Raw genomic sequence first — 18,436 nt, 5'->3', positions numbered from 1 at the left:
TTAGGCAGAAGAGGGAATAGGGGAGCCAGACAGGACCCTGACAGGTAGACAGATGTGAAAAGACGTCATAAATAAACAATATGGCACACTTCCAGCTTCTTCTTCGTTCAGGACAAATACTTGGCAGAGTTCCTTGACACTTCCCCTAATATGGTGGGCACCCTTCCAACTGACCTGCCCAGACATTTCCCAGGTAGGCCATGGACATGAATGTGAATCAACCATCCTTGTCTCCTTTGTCCAAATGACTGACCCAAAATGAGAGGAGGAGGACCCATCTCAGGCCACCGGAAACACTTAGAACCCCCAGCCCTCCAGGGAGAGAGAGAGCTCAGCTGCTGAATCCCCTCCTCACTTGTGAGGCATGTGTGTATGTGTGTGTGTACACACTTTTACTTCTTTTTTTTTTTTTTGGTTTTTCGAGACAGGGTTTCTCTGTGTAGCTTTGCGCCTTTCCTGGAACTCACTTGGTAGCCCAGGCTGGCCTCGAACTCACAGAGATCCGCCTGGCTCTGCCTCCCAAGTGCTGGGATTAAAGGCGTGCACCACCACCGCCCGGCCACTTTTACTTCTAATAAGTGTTGCTAGAGTTTTCCTGCCTGGCCCACAGTCAGGACAAATTTCTCTCACCTGCCAGTCCCACAGTCGTTAGACCCAACCAAGTAAACACAGAGACTTATATTGGTTACAAATTGTGTGGCCATGGCAGGCTTCTTACTAACTGTTCTTACAGCTTAAATTAATCCATTTCCATTAATCTATACCTTGCCACGTGGCTCGTGGCTTACCGGCATCTTCACATGCTGTTTGTCATCGTGGCGGCTGGCAGTGTCTCTCTGACTCAGCCTTCCACTTCCCAGCTTTATTCTCCTCCTTGTCCCGCCTACACTTCCTGCCTAGCCAATGGCCAATCAGTGTTTTATTTATTGACTAATCAGCAACACATTTGCCATACAGAACATCCCACAGCAAATAAGACTTGTTAGCTCTCTGTGACCATTATTTATTTCCTGCTTTTTCATTCTTCAATCAGTGAAGAAAATGAACCTGACCCAAGAGTCCTAATTGGTAACAGAGAGCTCCAGAGCTCCAGATTTTGTGAACTTTCACCCATTTGGGTGGGCTTCTGGTGATACAGTTGCTTTTGAGTGGCCCATGATCTAGTGAGTAGCCCCTCACCCTTCAATCATCCCCCATCTTAGTTTTGAGACAAAGTCTCTCACTAAACCTTGAGCTGGCTGTTTCAGTTAGATGGCCTGATCAGCCAGGCCTGGGGAGTCACTTACCTCCACCTTCCCAATGCTGGGTGGCATTCATGTGTCACCACACCCAGATTTAATATGAATACTGGGGATCTGAACTCAAGTCTTCATGTTCAAATAGCAAGAACTTTACCCACTGAGCCAACTCCCTGGCCCAGATTATTTCTCAATTCTTTTTGTCTGTTTATAAATGAAACTGTAAAGTGGTTTTATGAGGTGTGCTGTTCAGGTTTAGGGATGAGAGAAGAGTGCTGATACAGTTAAACTCAAGACCTGGGTAGCTGAAAGGGAGCCTGCAAGCTTCATTCCTTCATGGTTCCTTCTCCAGTTCCTGCCTTGAGTTCCTGCTTCCCTTAACAGTGTTCTGTAATCTGAAAACCAAATGCACTCTTTCCCCACAAGTTGCTCTGAGTTACCCATGTTTACTGAGTTACCCGTGTTTACTGGAGCAGCAGAAGGTAAACTAGAGCAGTGCTGTTGATGAGGTGCCAGCCACTGTTGTGGAAATCACTTTAACTGTGTAAAGATGTGTTACATTTGTTTCTGCTGGGGAATATTACTTTAAACCTGTAAAGGCGTGTTACATTTGTTTCTGCTGTATTTGTTTACTGATGTAAGGATTGTTACATTTGTTTATGCTGCGTTTGTTTAATTATGAAAAGATGTGTTGCATTTGTTTCACCGTGCCTGCATGAGGTACCTGACTGGTCTAATAAAAAGTTGAATGGTCAGTAGCTAGGCAGGAGAAGGATAGACAGGACTGTCAGGCTGAGAGACTAAATAGGAGGAGGAATCTAGGCTTGAGAGAGAGAGAAGGAGGAGGAAGAGAAGGAGAAGAAGAAGAGAACAAGGGAGAAAGAGGGGGACATGCCCAGGACCAGCCAGATATAGAGACAGCAGAAATAAGATATACTGAAGAAAGAAAAGGTTAAAAGCCCTGAGGTAAAATGTAGATAAAGAGAAACAGTTTAATTTAAGTTAAAAGAGCTAGCCAGAATTGAGCCTAAGCTAGTTTGAACATCCATAACTAAGAAGAAGTCTCCATGTCATGATTTGGCATCTGGTTGGTGGCTCAAAAGAAAAAGCCTGGTACATTTGGCATTCCAACATGGGGGCCATATTTCCATGTAAGGTCTGAGAAAGCTGAGGGGAAAAAGAGGAAAAGAGAGAGGGGGGATGGATATGGCTCCTTTGAGAGGTTCTGCCATATAGAGCCCTTGAGCGGCTGACATGCTAGGTAGAAACAAAAAGCTAAGTAAAAAATACCAATTTCCTAGAGCTGGGGCAGTTGAATGCAGTTCCTAGTTAAAAAAAACAGCTGCCAGCCAGGCCCACCGGGCTTAGAGCTCATCTTCCAAGGACCCATGCCAGTTGCCACAGCTGCCAGAGCAAAGCTGCTTAGCAGCTTAACATTTGGCTAAAACATCAGAGAATGCTGCAAGCATGCAGCTGCAGGTACTTAGTAAAGACAGATCTAGATGGAAAAAGCCTCTAAACAGGTTCCAGTGTGTTTAAAAATGTGCATAGGCTTAAAAAAGAAAAGAAAAAGAGTATAGACAGTCATAGAAAAAAATAGTTTAAAAATATTAAAGTCTTTAAAGAAAGAGTTAAGTAATATAAAAAAGAACAAGCCATCTAAAGATGAGAAATACACAGGGAGTCTGGATCCTGTATAGGGTTGTATTGACTTTGAATTTTTTGAATGCTGATGAGTGAACAACAGCTGCTGAGAGACATGGGATTGTAACAGGGACTGGTGAATTAAACCAGTCTAAACACTTTAGGAATGCCTTAACTTCAAAATGGAAGTCAGAAAATGTATTGCTCTGGGGAAGAGGTAAGGAAACAAAAGGCTGTGGATTCATTCAAGGTTAATAGAGATCAGGTTTGATCAGGGAAAACCTCCTAAAAATCCTGGCTATAGACATAAAGAAATAAACCAAGAAAAAAACTACAAGACAGGTGATGTATATATTATTACCTGCTCAAACATAAAACAAAAAAAAATCATCTTTGGCTGACTTGTGTACAACACCCAGTCCATACTTGTGTTAATGCAGATATGTATGCTACCTTTAGAAGTTTGTGTGTTTTCAGAGCAAAAGGACCAGACACCAATGAAAACAGGTAACCCAGGTGATCCAGTCTCTCAGAGTGCCTCTGTTGCAGTTTCCTCAGAGTTCTGCATCCAGAACATCTTCAAGGCTGCTGACTGAGATGGTTGAACCTCACAGGCTATTCTAGCCAGGACCACAGATAAACCTTATATTTTCACATTGCACAGAGACTGGGCAACAAATGTTATGGCTAGCTCTCCCAGGACTTGACCATTATCTCAATTTTCTCAAAGTCCCCTAAAGATGTCATCACCCCCAGACAACAGGAAGCAGTCTAGAGAATACAACATCCACATTACCAAGTGGTTGGGTGGGTGATTTTTGGTCATTCAATGGGTTATGGATATTTGTCATCATTTAAGGAGGATATAGGAATATGGGATAAAAAAGACAACTATTAACCTCAAATATTTTACATTGATAAAGACTTTGGTATATTGATACAAACTTAAAGGGTTTTTTTTATATACTGAATGTATGTTTTTTATACTTTGTTGGGTTATTGTGCTTATTTAGCTAATTTTTAAAAAGTAATATATAATTAAGAAATGGAGTTTGGTAGTTTGTCATCTATAATAATCAAACTTGTAGTCATATTAGGTATGTTTTCAAGGTTAAACAGATATATTTAGACAGACAGATGGTCTTCAAACACTTCAAAGACCTATAGAATAGGCATTTAAGATGTTTAATAACCTAAGGCTTTTCATTTCAGTGAGACACATCTGCTCCTGGCAGCACCAATTTATTTCAGAGAAGATACTGGTCTTCAAAGAAATTCTGTATGGAGTTTGCTTTCAATATGGCAAAGTTAGCCACTGGGCAACAAAACTGCTTTTGCCTTGACTGCTGACAGTATGCTGTACAATCTGAACAAGCAAGACACAAAGGAAAAAGACGGCTTAACTTTGTCAAAACAAGACAGGACAGTCCTTCAAAATTCCTGCTTCATAGAAAAGTCTCCCAAATATTCTAGGCCTATAGGCTGAAGATTGGATGCCCCAACATTGCAGAGGAACCTTGGGTGACTATCCAAGCAGCCAGATGTCTGTCACTTTTATAGGTTTGGAGGTGGCTTGCACTATACTTCCTGTTTACTCAGGTAATATATCCTTCTGGGGTTTTTGATGGAGTTGAAGACTAGTTAATTATAGTTTTCCTTAGTTATGATAGAAGGCAAATTAGGTACAAAACTTTGGACACACCAAGATAGGATAAATAATGGAATATTTTCTTTGATTTTTGCCAAATACAAATGGACCAGATTGTGAATGTAATTCTTGCTTGATAATTTTTCTTATTGAATATAGTTTTACTATGTTAAAATTAAAATCCTTTTTCATTTAGACAAAAAGGGGGAAATGTTGTGGAAATTTAACTATGTAAAGATGTATTACATTTGTTTATGCTATGGAATATTTAACTGTATAAAGGCGTGTTACACTTGTTTCTGCTGCATTTGATTAATGATGTAAGGATGTGTTACATTTGTTTATGCTGCATTTGTTTAATTATAAAAAGATGTGTTGTATTTGTTTCACCTTGCCTGCATAAAGAACCTGATTGGTCTAATAAAAAGATGAATGGCCAATAGCTAGGCAGGAGAAGGATAGGCAGGGCTGGCAGGCTGAGAGAATAAATAGAAGGAGGAATCTAGACTCAAGCCCAAGGCCAGCCAGGCAGCTGCCAGCCAGCCAACACAGAGTAAGACATACAGAAAGATAAGGTAAAAAGCCCTGAGGCAAAAGGTAGATAAAGAGAAACAGGTTAATTCAAGTTAAATGAGCTAACCAGGATCAAGCCTAAGCTAGGCAGAGCATTCATAACTAATAAGTCTTCATGTCATGATTTGGGAGCTGGTTGGTGGCTCAAAAGAAAAATCCTGATACAAGCCACCTTCTATTTCTTTTTTGAGACAAGTCCCCCACTAGTCTAGAACTCAACAAGTAGGTGAGGCTTGCCAGCCAGTGAACCTCCCATTCTTGCTCTCCAACACCAGGATTGGAAGCGCCCAGCTTTTCTAGGTGAGTTCTGAGGATCAAATGTGAGCCCTCTGCCTTGCATAGCGAGGGTTTCGCCAGCTGAGCTATCTCCCCAGCCCCACCTTTGACAGTTTCAGATCTGGATTTGGGGGCAACATTTAGGACACCAATGTCCTAGTCTGTTTGCACTTAGTTACCAGGACTACCATTAAAAAGTACCACAAACGGGGTGACTTGAACAACAGAAGTTTATTTTCTTACAATTCTGGGGACAAAGTCCAAATATCAGTAGAGCTGGTTCTCTTCAGCATCTCTCCTTGGCTTGCTGATGCCTAGGATCTTCCTGGATCTTAACAAGACTCTGTGTGTCATAATTATTTGCAAATAATTAGGTCTGAATCTCCTCTCACAAGAACACTAATCATACAGTATTAGGGCCCACCCTAACAATCTCATTTTACTTCCATTTCAGAGATGAGTGGAAGCCACAATTGGTAAAGAGGCTTAGTCTACCCTATTGATGCATTCAGATTTCCTCTGCACCCTCCTTATTTCTATGTAACTGTGAGTCTGGAGACATGTTGATACAGTGTGTGCTCCTTAGGAAAAGTAGGACACCCAATGACATGGGTCCAAAAAAATCCTCTTTTTTCCCCCCAAGGATAGAAGGACACTCAGGATAGGACAAGATTGGGGTGCCCAGTATGTACCCTGAAGGGCATTAACACCCCACAAGAACCCTGGAAACTAATCATGCAAGTGTTCTATACATCCCTGGAGTCTGGACACAATGAACGGAGGCAAGGAATGGTCCAAGGCTTGCACATGCTGACCTAGGAAACCCCTCTCTGTGCACCAACTGTCCATCCTGCTGTCACTGGACTCTGGCAGGGTTATCTGCCCTGCTCATTGCTACTGAACTCACCCTGTCAGTGATTTCAATAAGGCCTCCACCTCACAGGATAACTCTGTTTTCTTGGTATCTTGGGGAACCCACCCCACTTCCCTAGCTGGGATAACACCACTGCAACTCTCTCAGAGTTGGACAACCCAAGATCCAGTTTCGAGCTCTCTCAGCCATTCAAGTACTAACCAGGCCCAAGCCTGTATCTTCTGAGACCAAGAGCAAGTGTACTCATGGTGTCGTGGCTGCCAACTGCACCCTCTGGACATCCCAAGGACACCCTGTAAAGTTCACCTTGTAGGGTTACAATGGAGTCAGGGACAACTGACGTAAACTGATGAAAAAGTGCACTCGTAACTGGAAGGACTGTCTGTGCCACATAGGGTTAGCCCCTCCAAACCAGGAAACTCCATTGCCCCCTCTGGCAAAGGGGCATCGTACTCATTTATTCCTTGCACATAGTAAAATTTTGGCATAGGCTGAGCTGTTTGTTGTAGCTACTCTTTTTGTCTCCTGTCTTCTTGGGGTAGGAGTGGTTGCCTCCTGGTCATTGGACATGACCATCTTTGGACAGTCCTCTGTGATTAGGGATTTTGGGACTTGGGGGTAAGCAATCAATTCTGAAAGTCCATAAAGCAAAGCCTGGAGCAAAACATTAAGCTAAAGAGGCAAGAGGAGACCTTCTGGAGCCTATTGGTCTATCCTGTCTCTCTAGGATGAGACATCAAGTAAGAATCTGCAGCCAAGGTGCACTTTACATTCACCTGGAAACTTTCAGGGGCCCAGAAGCTTCTGCTCAGAGGTTCAGGGATACAGGAATTAGATGCCATCAAGTTCTTATGCTGCAGGAACCAATATTATCAACTGATATTATTGGTCATGTTATCCAAGCCTGAAAGTTGCTGGAGGATGGATTGATAGCTGGAATGGACGCCTTTCCCTCAGTGCTGGGGTCAAACCCAGCACTAAGTGCTTGCTTACATCTCTGCCCTGTCACAAATCTGTACCTCAGACTCAGTGCAACGAACACTGATTAATGAACCCTCTGAAGGCCTAGCACCGAAGATTAGGATAGCTATTGCATGTGTCACTGACTTGTCATGGTGACTGTTGAAACTCTGGAGCTGGAAGACTGAAATGGATACGTACCATTCTTTTTCTGGTTGGTCAGAGGTATGTTGGATAGTTTTGACTTTGATATGTGAAGACAGCAAACCGTGACATCCCCACATATCTCTCTCTTCTTCTCATTTGACCTGCATTCACGTCTGCATTTGCCCAGTCCATAAAAGCACGTTTTGAGCCATCCCTCTAGCAAAATGAGAAGAGAGGAATCCTGAACCATGTGAAGAGGACACATTTGTATATCCTGAGGATGGTGGCAGGCCCGTGAGAACGGTGGGTTCAGTGAGTGTCGATATCCCCTCTCCCAGTGTAAAGCACAAATTCTCTCTACTTGTCTTTACCCAATTCCTCCCCTGGGAAGTAAGTTGGTGCTCTCTCTCACCAGGACAGTCAAACTTGAAAAAACAAGCTCATATCCATCTACTTTCCCACGTCAGTATCCCATGAGCCCATGTGCTGGCTTTCTCTGAAATATCTCATAACTACAGCACCGTCCTCTGCCCTCGTTGCTCTCTCCAGAATTTAACCCAGTTTCCAATCGGTGGTAACCAAGAATAGGCTTTTTTCTTCCTCCCCTCCCCCTTTTCTCTAGAAAAACCATTGACTGATTGACAAAGACCTTCACCTTGCGAAGTTGACCCAACCGCAAATGATATAACTGAGAAGCATAAACCTGGGCTGGGGAGAGGACCTGGTGGGTGAAGTCCTTGCTTAGAAGCATAAGAATGTAAGTCTGGCCGGGCGGTGGTGGCGCACGCCTTTAATCCCAGCACTTGGGAGGCAGAGCCAGGTGGATCTCTGCGAGTTCGAGGCCAGCCTGGGCTACCAAGTGAGTTCCAGGAAAAGGCGCAAAGCTACACAGAGAAACCCTGTCTCGAAAAACCAAAAAAAAAAAAAAAAAAAAAAAGAATGTAAGTCTGGGCGGCCAGTGACCACACTGAAGTTGGACACAGCAGCACACATCTGTAACCCCATCGCCGGGGGAGTGGAGACAGGTGGGTTCCTAGGGCTCACTGGCCAGCCAGTCTAGCCAGCCTCTGAGTTCCAGGTTCAGAGAGAGTGCTGTCTCTAAATGAATAAATGAATGAATGAATGAATAAATAAATAGATAGATAGATAGATAGATAGATAGATAGATAGATAGATAGATACCAGGCATGGTGGTCCATGCCTTTAATCCTAAAATTTGGAAGGCAGAGGCAGGTGGATCTCTGAGTTCAAGGACAGTGAATTCCAGGACAACCAGGGCCATATAGTGAGACGCTATCCCAAATAATTATTAATAATAATATTATCATTATGTGGAGAGTGATGAAGGAAGACTCTGATGATCTGTGGCTACTGTACACATGTTCGATTTGAAATCCAGACTCTCCTGCTCTGAAAGCAGCTCCAGGCCTTTAGCCTACTAAGAACCTGTAGTCACCCAACATCCACCCACACATTTCCCATCACGTAGTCTAAGAACAAGATGCCTCCTCTGCTTGCTTCAAGGGAGAGGTGAAGGAAATACGCCGGCTACTGTAAGGCATGGTACCAGTGGAGGGGACTGAAGTGAGAGACTGGGGTCAGACAGGAGATATTGGGAACAGGGGCATTGATGTTGTGGTGAGCAGGCGGGGCGGGCGGGGCGGGCGACCAATGTCGAGGCTGTTGCTTTCTCTCTGCTTGCATTTTCCGGTCTTCCTAAAGAAACATCACTGTGGCCACAGGCAGCCCTTGGGAAAGCACATCCCCACCCTCCGCCCTCTGCCCTCCCCCTCTCTCTTCTCTTCTCCCTCCTCCTATTGATGCCTACCTCCCTCTATTCCCTCCTCCCTGCCTGCCTTCCCTCCTCTCCTCCCTCGCTCCTCTTCTCCCTCCTCTGTTCCCTCCCTCTTCCTCTTTTTTCTTTTTTCCTTCCTTCCTTTCCTCCTCACTCCCTTCCTCCTTCCCTCCCTTCCTTCTTCCCTCCCTCCTCCCCTTCCCCCTCCTTTCCTCCTCCCTCCCACCATCCATCCCCTCTTCCCTCCCTCTCCTCCTTCCTCCCAGCACTGGAGGTTGAACTCAGAGCCTCACACATGTTCCCCAAGCAACTCTCCCACCAAGCTACCTCCGAGTCCCAAAGACACAGGCATAGTGTGGCTCTCTCTTGCCAGACCTCAGCAGCCCCTACCCTGTGGGTAGGTGGTAACTCTCCCTTCCCCCTTCTCACCACCGGTTACCTGGGGAAGTCTGAGCCAGGATCATAAAGACAGCTAAGGTCAGGAAGCAGAGCTTAATGTGTCCTGAGAGGGTTGAGGAGCTAGTCCGCAGCATGCTGAATGTGCTGGGGAAACTCCGACGGCTTTGGCTTTTAATGACCGAGGTAGGGCCTAGTCACGGGCAATAAATCTGAGGCAGGCAGAGGGATGCACCACCCGGACTGCCTTCTGCAGGTCAGCGCTGAAAGCGGCTCATCTAGCTTTCAGGGTCACCTCTGTATGCCCTCTGGCAAGGGGACAGCAAGCCTGCTGCTTTGTGGACAAAGTAGATCTAGCCCCCAAGAAGTCTTCCCTGCCGCCCTCCTTCGGCCTGGTTCTGCCCCCATGTTGGCCACGGTTGGAGCTGAGTTTTTCTAGCTCACGTTCCCACATACTGATAGCCTCAAGGACGACTGGGAGCCTGGGAGCCCTGCCGGGGCAGACTGCCTGTCGTCTCTTTGAGCCCAGAGCATGCGGTGTGGGCGCAGCAAAGCGAGGGCAGCATTCCAGCACCAGCCCTGACTGGACTCATGGAGTCGGCAGTAATAAATAATAACAGGAAGGGAGAGGCCGAGGTCATGTTGGGGCGCGGGGTGTGTGCGGAGAGGGGCAGTGGGGTGGATAGACTCAAGATACACTGTTTCTTTGTGCGCAATTGTCGGGCAATAAATAAAAGTCTTTCTTGTAAAGAGCACTGACTGAACAGGCAGGTGGGCTGTAGATGGCAGAGCTGGCCTGGGAGGAGCCAAATCTGCAGCTCCATTCCAGCACAGGAAAGGTAGGTGAGGGCAGGAGGATCAGGAGTTCAAGGTCATCCTCAACTGTGAAGTGAGTTCAAGGCCAGCCTGGGCTACATAAGAGCCTGTACCCAAATAAATAAAAAGCAGGAGGAGGAAGATGGAGGATAAGCAATGGATGGCCTTTATTCATATCCCTCAGACCATGGAGCTGCCATTCCTTAGCTAAGAAAATGTAGCCTCAGAGTGTGGAAGAGAATTCTGCAGGGTCAAAGGGTGAGCAGGAAAGAAACAAGCTGGGTGATTGTGTGTGTGTGTGTGTATTAAGTGTGTGTGGTTATAGTCTGAGTGTGTATGGTGTGTGTGTAATAATATAATGCATGTGGTATGAATGTATATGTGTGGTGTGTATATGGCATGGTGTGAATGTGTATGTGTATATGTATGTGTGTGTGTGTGTCTGTGTGTCTGTGTATGGTGTGGTGTGGCATGTGTAGGTATTTTAGGCAGAGTAGTTGAGAAAGGAATCTATGAGGAAGTGACATTAAATGGAACTTGAATGTCCTGAGGACTTGACCTACCTAAATACAGTCTTCCAGGTAGAGAGGACAGTGAGAGCCATGCCTCAAGGCAGGAAAGCCCAAGGTACTCTAACAAGAGCACAGAGTAGAATGTGGCTGCAGTAGAGTAAAGGAGAAGAGAAAAATGAGGCTGAAATCCCAGAAATGGCAGGGCCACCTACACCAGACCTCATATGGCCTTATGGGGTTTGTTCCAGCTGGGATACGGGGCCAGGGTTTCTTTTAAGTGATACTTCAAATTTGACTTCATTTTCTCCATCTGAAATTGATCTGGGCCGAATGGCATGCCCCTGGTGCTGGTGTCACTGGCAGTGGGATTCGGAGGTGGCAAAATAAAACATGTTTATTTCTCTCTGGAGAACAAAGCAGAGCCCAGATCTGGTGCTATTTTACATAACACAGTGCATGCTGGGAAAATGGGTGTGTGACCTCTTGGGAAATTAGTAAATGCCGTGGCAAAGAGTTTGTAAGGTGAAATACAAACAGCCGGGGTTTGTGGGGGGGAAATGATAATAATCATTCTATGGAATTGAAAACTGAAGCTCAGAGAAGGCAACTGACTTCGTTGGGGGACACACATTGTCACTCAAGCCTCCACCTCACCCTCTGTAATTTCTAGACAACAGCTGGGTTTTCATCTTCACAGTTAGTGATTGAGAATGCTGAGTGTGTGGCATCTCAGTGTGTGGCATCATCTCAGTGTGTGGCACCTCAGTGTGTAGCATCTCCTTAGTGTGTGGCATCTCAGTGTGTGGCACCTCAGTGTGTGGCATCTCCTCAGTGTGTGGCATCTCAGTGTGTGGCATCTCAGTGTGTGGCATCTCAGTGTGTGGCATCTCCTCAGTATATGGCATCTCAGTGTGTGGCATCATCTCAGTGTGTGGCATCTCAGTATATGGCATCATCTCAGTGTGTGGCAGCATCTCAGTGTGTGGCATCATCTCAGTGTGTAGCACTTCAGTGTGTGGCATCATCTCAGTGTGTGGTACCTCAGTGTATGGCACCTCAGTGTGTGGCATCTCAGTGTGTGGCATCATCTCAGTGTGTGGCACCTCAGTGTGTGGCATCATCTCAGTGTGTGGCATCTCAGTGTGTGGCATCATCTCAGTGTGTGGCATCTCAGTGTGTGGCAGCACCTCAGTGTGTGGCAGCATCTCAGTGTGTGGCAGCATCTCAGTGTGTGGCAGCATCTCAGTGTGTGGCAGCATCTCAGTGTATGGCAGCATCTCAGCGTGTGGCATCTCAGTGTGTGGCCTTCCGGGGCCGCTCTTTGATCCAGATCTTGTGGCTTTCGTTACTGAGTCACAGTCCACAGCATGAAACATTTCTGTCGTGTTTTCCAGAATGGAAGTATTACTTCTTACCCTTTCGTTTCTTGAGGCAGCATCTCACTGTAGCAGCTCAGGCTGGCCTTCAACGCACTGTGTAACCCCCGTTGGCCTCAAACTCTTCATCCTTGTTCCTTGAGCTCCCGTGTGTGTGTGTGTGTGTGTGTGTGTGATTCACCCAGCTGCATTTCTCACTGTTTTAACCCTAGAATGTCGTGCCTTCCTGGTCTTAAACTACACTTCTCTATTGGCTAATAATGTCGGACATCTTTCAAGTGTTTGTCATTCATAACCTCCTGGGCTAAATGTCTGTCATTGTCTTATCCCCATTTTCTACATGGCCTGGCTTTAATTGCTTCATTTCCAGAGCTTTTTTTTCCTTAGACGTAAGTTCTTTACCGTATCTGCAGTTTGAAAATAGTTTCTCACAGTCTTTAGTTTTCCTTTAAGTTCATTCAAAGGCATGCTCCATCTTTAATCTTAGCTCTCAGGAGGCAGAGGCAGGCTGATTTCTGTGAGTCTGAAGCCAGCCTGGTATACATAGTGAGTTCCAGGTCAACTGGGGTTACAGAGTGAAACACTCTTTTTAAAAAAAGTTATACTCCCTTCATGACATTATTGACTTCAAGTTTTATCTCATTGTGATAAGAAAATATATAGAATACCTTTTAATTTTTTCATTTCCAATATTTATTTTGTAGCCTAATGTATGGCATACTCTATAGGAAGGTCCATGTGTGTACATATTGGATAGTTCTGTGATGACTGTTCTGTCCGTCTGCTCTCCAGCACATTTCACTACTCACACCTCTGCATTGATCTCTCTGCTTACACTAGTGAGAGTGGAGTGTTGAAATCCCTCTCTCTTACTGCGCTGAAGCTTATCTTTCTTTACTTTGGGGTCTGTTTTATGGAATTGAATGCTCTGCATTAGGTACACAGAGACTTGTAACAATTGTATCCTTTGTTGAATTGCTCCTTCAATCATTATCTAATGGCCTTCTTTGTTTCTTCTGATGTTTTTTTGTCCCAGAATTCCTTTATTAGATGTAAGTACAGATACTCCAGCTTGCTTTAAGTTTTCATTTGCTTAGAATACCATTTTCTGTCTTTCCGTTCATCTAGACACATTTCTATTGGTGAGGTGAGTTTCTGGAAGACAACTTGTGATTCATTGGATTATGTTTCTTTATCCTTTTGTGTGGTCTATTTCTTTTAACTGGAGAATTTAGTCTGTTTACATTTAAGTTTATAATTGACAGGTAAGGACATTTTGACATTATTTTGTTGACTTTATTCTAGTTGTTTTGAATATCTTTGCTGGGGTTTTTTTTCCTACTCTTGCTCCCCTGTGAAGTTTAATGATTTATTGTATTGTTAATATTTGTATCTGCCTTTCTAGAGACAGCTGTACTTTCCTACACATTCATCTTTACTTCACTTCCAGATATAGGATTCCCTTAAGATCTTTTGGAAGTCTAGTGTGATGCTTATGAATTCTCTGATTGCCTTAAAAGGTCTTCACATCTGGAAGCTAGCCCTGCTTTTTATAGTAGTCTTGGTTGGCGGCTATTTTCATTCGGGGCTTGGACTATGTCATCCCATCCTCTCCCGGGCGACACAATTCCAAAGAAGTCTGCTGTGAGCCTGACAGGCATGCCCTTAAATGTGATCTTTTACTTTCCCTTTGATATTGATTTTTTCCTTTGTCTAGTTTTAAAAATATTTATTTATGTATTTATTCATTTATACTTAATTTGTACTAGTGTGTTTGCCTTTGTGTATTTATGTGCACCATGTGTATGTCTGGTACTAACAGAGGCCAGAAGAGGACTGATTCCACAAGCCCTCAAACTGTAGTTACAACCAGTTGTGAGCCACCATGAGGGTGCTGGGGATGGAGGCCAGATCCTTTGCAATGGTAGCAAGTGCTCTTATCCAGAGAGCTGTCTCCAGCCCGTCATACATTTTTGGTGTTTTGATTAAATAAATTGTGATAAGATTTTTTTTTTGTGGTCATGTCTTCTGGGTTTCTGTAAACCTTCTACATATGAACGTCCACATTTTCCCCAAGATTGGGGAGTTTTTCTGGTATGATTTCATTGAGTGGGTTTTTTAAAAAACAAAATCAAAAACAAAATCCTTTTAACTTTTTTTTAAATGTATTTATTTTTGTGTGTGCAGTGCTTTGCCTGCATCTGTCTATGCACCATAGGCATGCAGTACCCACAGAGGCCAGAAGAGGGCATCAGATCCCCTGAGTCTGGAATAACAGATGCTTCTGAACCCCCTTATGTGCTCTGGAAATGGAACCTAGAAGAACAGGCAGTGAGTGCTCTTAACCAGTGAGCCATCTCTCCAGCCCCTTCAGTGACTGGTCTCCTTAGTAAGTCACTTTCTCCTGGAGTTGTGACTTACCGTTTTATTTTACGTTCACTCTGTTGCTAGTAAGCTGAACATCTCTTTACATTTATCAAACATTCGCATGTCTTCTTCGGAAAATTACCTATTTGGATCAGAGGCATACCTGCCTGTGGCATGGAAGGCATGCACCGCCATGCCTGATATGTTTGTTTGTTTGTTTTCTTTTGAGAAGAATCATTTTTAAAAAACTCAAGTCTAGAATTTTACCTTAGGAAATTAGAAAAAGAAGAGAAAATTAATCCTAAAATTGCTACGGGCTGCAGGAATATGAAGGAAGAATTCAGCTGACTATGGCAAAGCTATTACCTGGAAGAATCAAGGAATTCTTCCAGAGGAAGCCAAGTCTCAAGGAGTATTTGGTGTTATTTGGCTTTTAATATATCAGCTGTTTTCTCCTATGAATTTTATGTGCGTTCTCATAGCTTCCCCAAGAACTTCTAAACAGTGTGGATTGATCATTCCTTGGGCATGTACAATTAAGGTATTTGCCTTCATAGTCATGAAGGCAAAGCTTCCTGCTTCCGGGCTTTCTGCTCCTTTTTAGCATTAGAATTAGATGTCTGCCTTCTGCAATTATCTCCTTTAGCAAGCACCCAAAGCCAGGGCCAGCTCCGGACAAAGCATCCAAGGATAAGCGGCAGACAGAATAGCTGATCAAACCACCCGATAGCCTCCTGAATTAAAGCAAACACCCACATGGAGACACCACCTAGGCCAGGCAGACATTAGGTACATAGATTTGCTTCTTGTGCCAATTAAGCTCAGACCTCCCTTTCTCTCGCAGCCCAAGTGGTACCCTAGAGCAACTTACTTAGGACAAAAGGGTTTTTTCATACCAGGTGGTTCAAGCTGTGGCAAGTCACCTAGCTATTTGGTACCCTTCCCCTGCCCTGCCAGAAAATGGTGACATAGAAAAAAAAGAGCAATTTTATTTTAATGACTCATAGACCCTTTACCTAAACACCTCTAAGATTGAAGCTTGAGCACATTTATGATAAACTTGTAACGTTTCACCTAACGACTTCTAAGAGTATATTTTGAGCACATAAATTCCCTTTCTGATTTATTCCAGCCCGTAGTTGACCCCACCTCCTTTATTCACACCCCTTTTGGGTTGCAAATGAAGCTGACTATCACTGCTTTTGTGGGGACCTTTCTACTATTGTTGTATACATACAGGATGCTACACCCAGACAGAAAAGAAACTTACCCCATCTAGGTTTATGGGAAACTTCCTCTTGGGAGTTCTTTCCATCAGACCGCACAGGATTATATTTTGTTTCATAAGGCTTCGTTTTCCTTTAACAATCTCTAGTGCTGGGCATGATTGTGTCATGCAAATGAATGGTCGGACAGGAGGGATGGCATGGCATTCTCACCTTCTCCGGTTCATCACTCATGATACCAATAAAGGTGAAAGCCTAGATCCCTTGCTGGATAAAGCATTCTGGGTTCCTCAGGACATAGAGCTTTCTCTCTCAGGAGCCATGAGTTTCCCATCGCTGGCCTTCGTTATCTGTGGGTTGCTAACTCAGGTGACTAAAGGTAATGGGACCTTATAAAATGGGGGTGATGGAGTTAGAGTGAGTTATTACACAGAGCTGCCTACACCTCCCCTGCCCTGGTGTCCTTGGTGGTGGTTGGAGCATCATGCAGGGAGAACCTTGGATCAATGGAACAGGAGAAAGAATCTTTCTTTTCTGGCAGCCCTTGCCTCTGCTCTCTGAGATTCTTCTGTCATGGGCATCCAAATATCCAGGGAGTCCTCTGGGATGAGTCTCCAGAAGGCAGGAATCTGTTCCCATGGTCTGAGCTGCCCTGGAGATCTTTCTGTACAAGCGCTCTGTGCCAGCTCGACCTTCCTCCACTTCTGCAGCTGCTCTGTGGCTGTGTCCTACTCTGAGCCTTCTCTCCACCCTAAACTCTTCTTAGTCCTGAGAATACCAGCAGGGGAGACACTCACTTCATGGTCTTAGACGCAGCAAACAAGTCCACACCGTATATCCTGCAGAGCTGATTTGTGCAAGAGACATGAAGTTTGTGGTCCATATAAGGATAAAGATGTGGTGGGAAAACACATGGCTGAGGAGGAACTTCTGATTTCAGGTCAATATGAAGCACTTATCCCCTTTTTTAAAACACCAGTAATTTTGGTTTTCTGTTTTTTAGAAACGTTTGCCATTGACTTATGCATTTAAAAAAATCAACACAATTAATCTAAGGGAAAGGAACATTCTCTCCAACCTAGAAACCCTAGTTCAGCCTTCTCCTTCAGGATCAATCAGTGCCACTAATTTCCTGAATGCTCTAGTATATATGGATCTATTTACATGCTTGTCCCTTGGAGCCTTTTAAACATTCAGCTGTAAACGAACCATGTGGATTGTTCGGCAAATGTATGAGCAATGTACCTTAGGAGCTTTCTTAGAGAAAAGATCTCCAATGTTAACAAGGCTGGCTTCAGACTTGCTGTCTTCCTGTGTCAGCCTCCCTAGTCTGGGGATGGCAGGCTTGTGCCACCATGCCCAGATAAGACTTCTCATTAATACATAGCCCCGCTTCAATATAGTTACTAGGTACACACACTTTGAGGAAAGTGGGGTTTCTTCACTTTATGTAGTTGCTTCCCTGCAGCTGGAACACAGCTCTTTGTCACCAGCAGCCCTTCAAGGGAAACTTGTAAACAAATGTGTGCTTTTTCCATTTGTGAGCAGGAGGGGTGGGGGTGGAGGAGGGGAGAGAGAGACCGAGAGGAGCGAGAAGGGGAGAGAGATAGAGATAGAGATAGAGATAGAGAGAGAGAGAGAGAGAGAGAGAGAGAGAGAGAGAGAGAGAGAGAGCTAAAGGCTTCTGTTTTCACCACCAGCTATGTTAGCTTTCAGTCACTTGTCTGCGTGTTTTCTACCATAACCTTCTACAATCTGCTAAGTGAAATGCTGCCTCCTAGGGTGTGGATTCAAGTGCTGTAGCTGTGAGTTTGAATGTATGTTCCATTAGATTTCTCACCCCCTGCCTATTGGTTTATTTTGTTTGTTTGTTTGTTTGTTTGTTTGTTGAGACAGAGTTTCTCTGTGTAGTTTTGCGCCTTTCCTGGATCTCATTCTGTAGACCAGGCTGGCTTCCAACTCAACAGAGATCCACCTGCCTCTGCCTCTGAGTGCTGGGATTAAAGGCGTGCGCCACCACCGCCCAGCGCCTATTGATTATTTTAAGAGCCTCAGTGGACTAAGAAAACAGACTCACTAAATTTGGAGGTGTAGCAATTTGCTTACAAAGATTTTTCTCCACCTCCAGGAATGAAATGGCTTGGCTGCGCTCTTACATCTTATTCACTGTGGATGTAGCAAGTGAGCCAAAGGGTCATGTTGATGCTCGTTTCTGACTATGAGGTCATGGTCGAAAACACAGAAAGCTCTGAAATTATTGGAAAGCAAAAATAAACGTCTCTCCCATTATTCTTCTTTGGTTTCATTATCGTTTCAACAGACATGCAACCCACTTACAAATTTCCTACGGCACCATCACTGTTTTTCCCTTACCAAGTGCTTTTTGAAAATGGTGTTTTCAATGATAATATCACATTTCACTATATAATGCAGTGTAAACTATTTTGTCCAAATTATTGTTGCATGATGTACTTATGCTTTAAACATAAGATAGTAAATATAAGCAAGCTTTCTTATACAGCTTTATCATTCAACATAAAACTTTTCCCTATGTGCTTAATGTATGATCAATTTAAATATATTTGCAA

The 18,436-nt window shown here is 44.2% G+C and overlaps 1 protein-coding gene across 1 annotated transcript; it reads right to left on the bottom strand.

The window, feature by feature from the left end:
- Positions 1-2,334: 2,334 nt before the first annotated feature.
- Positions 2,335-9,688, bottom strand: Defb115 (defensin beta 115). Its single transcript, XM_052723710.1, has 3 exons — positions 9,595-9,688; positions 7,415-7,576; positions 2,335-2,405 (listed from the first exon to the last, which is right to left on the bottom strand). The coding sequence occupies exons 1-3, from the start codon at positions 9,686-9,688 to the stop codon at positions 2,335-2,337; spliced, it is 327 nt and encodes a 108-aa protein (XP_052579670.1).
- Between the last annotated feature and the right edge of the window lie 8,748 nt (positions 9,689-18,436).

This window comes from Peromyscus californicus, unplaced genomic scaffold, assembly GCF_007827085.1.
Source record: "Peromyscus californicus insignis strain IS unplaced genomic scaffold, ASM782708v3 Scaffold_7__1_contigs__length_154581171, whole genome shotgun sequence".
NCBI lineage: Eukaryota > Metazoa > Chordata > Mammalia > Rodentia > Cricetidae > Peromyscus > Peromyscus californicus.
The sequence above is the reverse complement of the archived record's forward strand: the minus strand, read 5'-3'. Positions and strand labels throughout refer to the sequence as shown.

Bases quoted from the DNA above. Each gene is read 5' to 3' on its own strand.
- Defb115 (XM_052723710.1), bottom strand. From the start codon at position 9,688: ATGCTGCGGACTAGCTCCTCAACCCTCTCAGGACACATTAAGCTCTGC. The intron at 7,577-9,594 runs GTAACCGGTGGT...TCATTTTGCTAG, and splicing joins CCTGGCTCAGACTTCCCCAG to AGGGATGGCTCAAAACGTGC. The intron at 2,406-7,414 runs GTACGTATCCAT...TTTTCCCCTCAG, and splicing joins GACCAACCAGAAAAAGAATG to CTTTCTCAGACCTTACATGG.